At 37.9% G+C, this 9,323-nt stretch overlaps 2 protein-coding genes across 2 annotated transcripts; both read right to left on the bottom strand.

Annotated features, from left to right (window-relative positions):
* Window positions 1-716: 716 nt before the first annotated feature.
* On the bottom strand, window positions 717-2,059 carry atp5if1b (ATP synthase inhibitory factor subunit 1b). The gene is made up of 3 exons (XM_004540462.4): window positions 1,896-2,059; window positions 1,126-1,238; window positions 717-1,027 (listed from the first exon to the last, which is right to left on the bottom strand). The coding sequence occupies exons 1-3, from the start codon at window positions 2,037-2,039 to the stop codon at window positions 886-888; spliced, it is 399 nt and encodes a 132-aa protein (XP_004540519.2). The 5' UTR covers window positions 2,040-2,059; the 3' UTR covers window positions 717-885.
* Window positions 2,060-3,491: 1,432 nt separating this feature from the next.
* zmpste24 (zinc metallopeptidase, STE24 homolog) lies at window positions 3,492-8,675 on the bottom strand. The gene is made up of 9 exons (XM_004540463.5): window positions 8,297-8,675; window positions 7,081-7,227; window positions 6,783-6,986; window positions 6,307-6,459; window positions 6,008-6,149; window positions 5,608-5,783; window positions 5,235-5,339; window positions 4,978-5,121; window positions 3,492-4,891 (listed from the first exon to the last, which is right to left on the bottom strand). The coding sequence occupies exons 1-9, from the start codon at window positions 8,402-8,404 to the stop codon at window positions 4,667-4,669; spliced, it is 1,404 nt and encodes a 467-aa protein (XP_004540520.1). The 5' UTR covers window positions 8,405-8,675; the 3' UTR covers window positions 3,492-4,666.
* Between the last annotated feature and the right edge of the window lie 648 nt (window positions 8,676-9,323).

Below are 9,323 nucleotides of genomic sequence, written 5' to 3' on the forward strand. Positions count from 1 at the left end.
TCGCAGTTTTGCTTTGCTGCTCCAGGACCTGGACAACTTGTTGTAATTCTGCTCTCTACCAGAAAATGCTGAATGAGAATGTTCCATCATCAGTTTGTGCCCTGAAGCTCAAGCACACTTAGTTTAGGCAACAGGACAATGATCCAAAATGCACCAGTGTCCACTTCTAAAGGGGAAGGGAGAAAAAAATAAGTGGTAAAGTCCTTTCAAGCTTGAAAACTCAGTAGATGTACCTATGATATCAATTTGAATATCCTAGGTAGGCTAGGTAGGCAAAAAGCAAACAAAGAAAAAAGAAATCATAAAGGTGTTAAATACTTTTAAAGATCTTAATAGTATTAAATTTATATTACCCTACTTCAGATCAAGATGGCTTTAAGGAGCAGTTTGAAACACATATTGACCAGGTCACATATTTGTGGTGCCAGATAACTTTAATTATCTTTTTTTTTTTACCATTTTTATATCTCACATTAAAGGTGTGCTGGTTGCAGCTTAGTCAATTTTATCACTTGATTTGCTGCCTATTGTTGCTCATTGAAAACAATGTTTCTCACAAGTTCACAAACTGTTCACTGAAATAAAACAGTTGCATGAAGCACAGATTATATTTAGTCTTTTTCACTTTGGCATTGTACCTGTGACATACGGCACACCAATGAACAACATCACACAGGAAAATGTTCTTGGAGAGCATGCCATGGAACCCGTACTCATTTCTTTTAATCAATTTTAATACCTTTCAAGAATTTACATAAGTACCATCACTCAAACATTCATGACTGGCATAACACAGTGCACGCAGAAACTAGTGTGGTTACTAAATGAGTCTTGGACAGTGAGGAGAAAAAAAACAAAACTTTTGTTTTATTTTAAAGGCTTCACTCAGTCATCATGCTTCAGCTTTCTGATCTTTCCCTTGTGGCGGTCAATCTCGCGCTGGAGACGTTCAATCTCCTTTTTGTGGTGATCAATTTCGTCCTCATGGTGCTGCTTTAGTGCTGCCAGCTGCTCCTTCTCCTTGCGCCTTATATGAAGAAAGACAGATATCACGCAAGCTTATTTTCATGTAGAAGAGGTGGAAAAAGTGGACAAAAAACTGTCTCTATAAGTTGAATTTCATACTTGAAGTACATCTCCTCCTCTGCAGCCTGCTTCTTCCCCATGGATCCACCTGCCTCTCTGATAGAGCCTCCACCACCACCACCTTTCCCGGCACCTTTACCCAGCTCACCCAGCTGAGTGGGTGGGGAAGTATTTAAGAGAAAAACAAGTTTAGTGAATTAACTCAGCAACAAGCAAAAAAATAAACAAACCCCAAAACCCAATAATAAATGCATAAATAAAAAATAGAGCTCTGAGTATTTTCTATAAAGACATTTCTTTAACAGATGGCAGCTTAAAATTAAACATTTCTTAAAGTTACTTTCTTTCTCAACTTTAGTGATCAGGGCTTTCTGTGTGATATTAAGGTGAATCTGCTGGACACTGTGAAAACAAGCCCACGTTGAAGGTCAAGGTTTTATATTTTTTGAGTGGGTTAAAAGGCTTCTTTGTTTCCAAGGTGATAATGGAGATATCTCGAACAGACCAGAAACGCTTTTTGAGCAAAACCTAAACGTCTGAGAGGACAAAGCAGCTCACAAAACCAAATTCTTTTTCTGAATAGTCTGACAGGTGGCAGTGCATACAAAATTAACCCCCTTGGCATATATAACCTATAATTATTAGGTAATAATGTTCAATTAGAAAGCTAATACCACAGTGCTACAGCAGGTGAACCTGTCATTAAGGTTTTCAGCTAGCAAAAATGATGAGGCTAAACATGTCACACCGCTGTATAACGGTTACACGGTATTTGCAATGAAGTGAGGCGGTTGCAGGACGTTTATTACCTGGTCGGATGACATTCTCAGCTGTGAGGTGACAAAAGTCCTGATATTAGGCCTCAAAAACCTCGCCATGTTTATGAAAACACCACTGACAAGTAGTGTCGAGCTTGTCCTTGTCCACAAAAATACACCACAGGACGGCGCCATTATGTCCAAGGCGGGGGTGCCAACAGAAGATACGTTAGTTCAATTAAATGATACATTTAAAAAATCTATTCATACGATGATGTATTATTTCAATTTATCTGCTAAATATATTTCATATACATAACATGGAATAATAACATAGTGCAGAAAAAACACAGTGTTTAATTCCCGCAGTGGTATGGTCTTAAAAATGGACACCGCATTGCCTCTCTTTACGTAGCAGCTAACCTTATAATTTTTGTTATGCTACATACCAATAACGCAACACGATGTGTGATTTTTTTAATTCATTTTTTAATTAATTTAAATACTATATACATTCACAGCTAGTGAACAAAAAGGGGTTTAAAATGTTTTTTAAACAAAAAAACAAAATCAACAATAACAATGGTTATTTCTACTTTTTTACATAGCTTAATTAAATAACTTGTGAATTGGGTTTTTTTTAAATTGATATTTTAGTACACAGTAATTTTTTATCTAAAGAAATAAGTTTATAAAACATCAATTTATTTTTAAGCTGAGCATCAGGATGGGGAAGAAAGGGTATTTAATTAACTTTGACCATAGCATGGTTTTTAGAAGTACTTCAAAATCTGCTGATCCATTGGGAATTTCCCACACAACCATCTCTAGAGTTTACAGAGATTGTAGGAAGGCAACAGTAATTCAAATACATGAATGTACATGCCAAACCATGAACCAGATGGGCTACAGCAGCAGAAAATCACATGAGGTGCCACTCCTGTTAGCTAAGGAAACTGAAGCTACAAATCTCAGAAGCTCACCAAAACTGGAAAAAAAAAGAAAAAAAATTTCCCCTGATCTGATAAGACTTACCTTTTGCTGTCATATTCATGTTAGGGTCAGAATTTTTAAAACAGCATGAAAGCATGGATCTGTCTTGCCTTGCATTAATGGTTCTGGTGTTGGTGGTGCAGGGGATATTTTCTTGGCATCCTTCTAGCCAAAGATCAGAACATCTCTGTACTCACATGACCTCGAGTCTCCAGGTCTCAATCCAATAAAGCATATTTGGGATGTGGTGGAACAAGAGATTTGCTTCATGGATGCCCAGGAACTGTGTGATGCCATTATATAATTATCAAAATCTCAGGAATGTTTCCAGCATTTTGTTGAATCTATGCATTACAGATATGGTGTAAAATGCCTCAATTCATACAGAGAATATATCTATATGAATTAAGGCAGTTTTGAAGGTATAAAAGGGGTCCAACCAGGCTGTGCCTAATTAAGTGTCCAGTGAGCATTTTGTGTGTGTGTGTGTGTGTATACACACACACACACACACACACACACACACACACACACACACACACATATATATGTAAAATTAAAAATATATTCCAAAGTCATCACTGGATGTAAATCTTATCTTTTGTGTGATTTTCGCAAAATTTTTTCTAAGTAAAACAAGCACCCCAAATAAGATAAATGCTTAGAAGATTTTATTCAACACTGCAAAGAAAGCATACACCCCCTCTCTGAGCAAACCAAACTCTGGCTCACGTGGTGAAATCTTGCCATCTCCCTCCCATAAGTCCCCTATAAATACTTTGCTTACCAGGTATCGCTGGCATGAAACAAAGAGAAAAACCAAACAAAAACTATGAAACTCTACACGAACTTAAAAATTCAAATCACATTCAACATTTTTTTTTCAACAATTCACTCCATATATCATTACTCTAATCACCAAAGTTACATATGTACAGGTATGGTTGGACCCTACATGACAAGCAGGTGCTTAAGAAAATTAAAACAGCAGCCCCTCATTGCATGTAAAAAACAAAACAAAAATAACACGTCTAATGTAATGTTCAAACGAAACATTTCGCACCGCTCTGTTCACTAGGTGATCATTATGGGTACAAAGAGGAGAATTGGAGGCACTCGTATTTTGTCACTGTGACAAAGAATCTACAGAGTTTCTCTTTAAATAAAAATTAAAAAAAGCACTGAATTGATTAGTAGACTCATGAATATTCACTTGAACTTGACAATAAATGTTGCACTTGCTGTACAAATCAATCTGGCCCGTGCATCTGTAAAAAGCATTGTAATGAGTAAATATACTGTATGACTAATCATCTTAAATTAATATAAATAAAAAAAAAACCAACTTAACATTTAACAGCCAAATAACTTGTCAATTTCATTTGAGCTTACTTAGAAGGGAAAAAGAATGATGTACTGAATAAATTGTACAAAAATAAAAGGATTTCTAAAAACAAATCTATGAGTGCAATCTGAGAAATCTGATATGTGCTCTGACAATTGCTTTTTTCTTTACACGTTGTCCAGATCTATCACACACAGCAAGTGTGTAAATGGTTTTTCTGAATAAAAGAAAAAGAACAGTACAGGCTTAGATTTTTTTTATGGTTGCCTTGTGCTGATATGTTTTGGTTTTGTTTAAAACTAACTTTCAAAGAAAAAAAAAACAAAACAAAGTATGGCAAGTGAAGAAAAGGATAAAATAAGATAAAATTTGCTAATGGGGGGCAGAAGGGAAGGAAAAAGACCAGGGTGCATCACAGGGCCAGGAGCGGTCTGCGGAGGCCCTTCGGAGGAGGCAGCGGTCGCCGCTCCCCCTTCCTGCCCCGTCAGTCTTGCTTGGTGTTGCCCAGTGCTCTGAGGCGCTCAAGGAGAGGAGGGTGGGAATAGTGCCACATGGAAAACAACCAATCAGCAACAGGGAAGCCCAGGTTGTCTTTGTTCAGCTTGATGAGAGCCGAGTAAAGCTCTGAGGCTTTGCCCATGCCGCGAGCAAAAGCATCTGCCTGGAACTCAAACCTGCGACTCAGGACCGTCAGACAGAAAGACAGAACCTACAAAAGCGAGGAAGAAGAGAAATATTTAAACATCTCAAAACAACAGGGTTTAATTATTCAAACTTTCATGATCTCACACATACCTCGTTGTAAGGAGAAAAGATGAACTGGAAGATAATCATCAAGCCTATTAATGTGGGCTGGCTGTCATCGAAGCCAAAAGCTACAAACAGCTCCTTACGTCCAATCAGAACAGCAAATAAGGAGAAGCACAGGAAGGAATTCATCTGAAGAGATAAAAATAGATTCAGTTCAATCTCTGAATGTCTGTAGTATGATCTAATCAGGCTTTTATATGCTTTGGGATAAAACAAAAAGACATCCATCTGGGAGAAATCACCTGACTAATGACGATATTCTTGACGGTATGACCAAGCTTCCAATGGCCAAGCTCATGACCCAAAACAGCAAGGATCTCTGGGTTGTTGCATCCTTGTTTTTTGTTCTGTGACAGAAGATTCAAAATCAGTCACCTAAAATTTCCAACAACATCAAGCCTAAACATTAATACATTTAATACTTTGGGCTTTTCCCAATCCTTTATTAAAGGATTTTAAAAGCAAAACAGAGCTTAATGACAAAAAAGATATATATCTTTCAAGCTCTCAGACCAGTTGTTATCAAGCAAAAATCAACCAAAGTGTGTTTCAAGACAAGTAAGAATACTCTGTCTTTAAAAGTGTTTTTATGAATCAAGTGAAATTCTTCGCAACCTTGGGCTTGGCTTTAGACTCGCTGGATGTCTCATCACTCTCTGGCTGCTCAGGCTGTGACTCTCCAGCCTTGTTGAGCGGCGAGTAATCCTCCAGCAGTGTGTCAAACAGCACAATGCGTTTGTTCTTGAAGAACCCGTAGAAGTATGCATTGCTGTGTGAAGAACGTTTAGAACCTGGAAACAAGACAAAAATTCATGGATCTCCAACCAACCATCGCTCCACAATGTAAAAAAAAAACAAACAACATACTAATGATTGCAATGTAATAATAAGGGGCTTGATAATGTAAGGAAAAGACTCTAGAACAACAGAGAGAAATCCCCAACAAACGACCCACAATGAGCAAGCACTCTGTGACAGTGGGAATGATAACTAAAAAGACACATTCAAGACATACCTTCAACTACGTAAATTTTGGTGAGGGGGAAGCTTATGCTCTTGGCCATGGCTTCGATATCTGTCTTTAACTCTCCATCTGGCAATGGTGTGAATTTGTCAAACAGGGGAGCAATGTAATCAGCATAGATGGTTACAAGTACCTTAGAAGACAGAGATGACAGGATGTATTACAGGTGTAGTATCAACTATGTACTTCTTTTGAGTTTCTCACTAGTTATCTGACAAGAAACCCATTTTCTTATTACACAGTGATGCATTTTCAACGTTTTCACAGAGCAAGGCGAATGCGCCACTAACCAGAGAAACGACCAGGGTAAAGAGCCAAGCATAAATGAAGAAGTAGTCTCCGCCGATCTTTATGATGTACAGCAGCAGGGAGGTCACAGGAAGCAGGATGCACTGAGTGACAGCAAACTTCTTCACGGCATCTTTGAGGAAAAACCCCAACGTCTGAGAGGAAGAGCAGACATTAAAAGAGAACAGAGTAAACAGGAGATTAATACAGTGTGTTAGAGTTCTGATTTCTTTTTACTTCTTCACAGATTCTCCGGTCTTTGAATTCATTTTGGGTTTAAACAGACAAAATTTCACAGTCAAAAACTTCAGTCCATCAAAGTTCTTATTACATTTTAAATCGTTTGTGTTTTTGACATTAAACAACAAAGACACAGCTTCAATATGAGCTCTGGAGCCCATCAACTGTGTTAACTTCAATCCAATCAAACTCAAGTTAGTCTCGGCAACAAACAGTGAGTGCATTCCAGCCAGTGTACCTGCTGATTAAAGCCGTGCTTCTCCTCAATGACGAAAGTGTTGTACAAACTCCAGGGGAGTCCAGTTATAGCACTGAACAGGGTAGCAAGCGTCAGAAACACGAGGGACTGGGTGATCTCGTATTCTGGACCAAATCCAAAGCGAGCAGTCACAGAACCAGCGACAGCCCACAGAAATGGTATTCCACCCAGTAGCAGAATCAGCTGAAACCGTTTTGAGCACAATATTTTAAATGTGTGGCATACAGAATGAGTTACTAGGCTAAAACAACGGTGTCTTTTAGTTAAATGATCTTACCGTCCCCTCGGTCTCAGAATAGAGTCCAGACCAAAAGCTGAAGTTGCTTTTATCCAGCTGGTAAAGACGTGACTTCTCAAATGTTTCAGAATCCATGATCTTGCCCAGCTCCTGCGGTACATGGGTTGTTGTTCTATATATCCTCCTCTGCAGTGTAGGAAGACGTGCGCATAAAGTTACATTAACAGTGAAAATCATCAAGGTACTGATGTAGGGATCCAATGCGGTCAGTGTAACTGTCCAAGTTACGTATTTCAGATGTGCATTTTTCAAGTGTTAAACTCAAAACTTGACAAGTATCACATAATATAATCAATACTAATCCAATTTGATGTTTTCCTTTAAATATGTGTTTCAAAGAGCAACTTTTTAACTTGTTGAGTCAATACTATACAATCGTGTGAACGATATTGCAACAATTCGACCTTTGAGCTGGTAGGTGAGGCCAATAATTTGTGTGGGGGGTTTTTATACTAGGGATACCAAAATCTACTTTGAAGTCTTTTAGCTCTTAATCACTAAATTTGAACTAAAGAAATTTCACAGAACAAGTAAACATTGCCTACTGCCATGAATCTAATGATTTACAGGAAGGCCAATTGTGTTTGATAATCGTGTGAATCCTTGTCCATATTCTCATAAAACTTGCTCTCTGCACTCTTTCCATGTGTGTACTAGCATATCAAGACTACGTGATAATGTTCTCGGTTAAAGACGTTCTCTGTATTATTTGCTACATCAGTTCCTGTTCCTAGAGGAACTACACCCATCCCAACACTGTCGTGAGATACTTTTCAATGTGGCTTAACTGAAGTGAATAAAAAAATGTTTTAATAGGATTCAAATAGCTTCATATTTCACATCCACGTGTCTGGGCGTGAAATAGACCAGTAAACATTTCCAGCAAGCTGATTATGGACTCATAGCTTTGTGGTTTCGTATTAAGAAATCTTACGCTGTTGTGTTTTGAAACTAAATACCTAGAATACTGAATAGCAATAAAAGTCTAACCCTGCTAAACGGACCCCTTGGTCGCATCACATATTCAACTGTCAGAATATCCTATATTAAATGCAGACTTTATGAAAGACACAGCTCATAGTGAGTTCACGGGAGATTAAAATCAAACGTTTTAACCACTGTCAGCGGTTCGTTGATTTACGCTCTGCTTTTATTATAAAGCAAAGGGATTTAATCTGGTAAACAATTGACTCACCTGTCTGTAAGAAAGATATGCCTCCCAAAGGTATACTGTCCATGAAAACCCTAGGACAGCGTAAAATATCTGCTTTTCCACCGGCAGGTCAAACATAGTTTCAACCATCTTTGCTCTGTTACTCTAGCAGTTAGCTAAGCAGGCTAGCAGCTAATTAGCTTCCGCTCTACACACACTCACAGACAGCTCTTTAACCGTGAATTATGGGAACTATGCCCCTCCGTCAAATAGACAGATACAGACTAAAGTTTAGATCTTTGCATCCAGTTTTCATTCCTAAGAAAAGTCTAGGCTTTTACAACTAACATCATTCCATTCATCTCAACTACCGAGCCCGTTGGTTATGCGTATCAACGAATTCGGCACCCAAAGGAACGTCTTCTATAACTTGGTTCCGCAGTGGATTTTCTTAATTTGACTGACTCACTAAAGAGTTCAAATTTTTGTATTTCGAGAAAACACCTTTATTTCAACCCCCATTAATAAATATTCTACACAAATATTCGTGTAAAATGCAACTACGAATGCAAATGTATATTCACACTATTTAAACTCCTAATAAAGCATAATTTATGGTTTTAGAGTATTACTTTTTTTTTTTTTAAAGCACTAGAACTACACGTTTATTGCTGGCGGTAGCGGCCCCATTTATCCCATGAGCATGATAGCTAAACAGACGTGGCAGCGCAGGAAATGTTGACTTTTGCTACTTAATTCCTCTTCTCGGTTCATTTTGATTATTTACATGCAATCACCACCGATAAAATAACGGTTTTTACTTCAACACAACAGGAAACGTGTCGGATCCTGTACCACACCCATTTTATTCAGTACAAAGTACGCACACATATAAAGTATATATTAATGTGGCTTTTCATATCTATATAAATATGGATTTAAATAACTAATAATTTACCTTTAATTAAAAACACTTTAGACATGTAAAATTTTAAATACTAAAACCACACAGCTGCCCCCAACCCTTCCCGTGCACAGAATCTGTTTATTTGCAGTGTCGCATCTGCAA

The sequence above is a fragment of the Maylandia zebra genome, linkage group LG19 (assembly GCF_041146795.1).
Source record: "Maylandia zebra isolate NMK-2024a linkage group LG19, Mzebra_GT3a, whole genome shotgun sequence".
Lineage (NCBI taxonomy): Eukaryota > Metazoa > Chordata > Actinopteri > Cichliformes > Cichlidae > Maylandia > Maylandia zebra.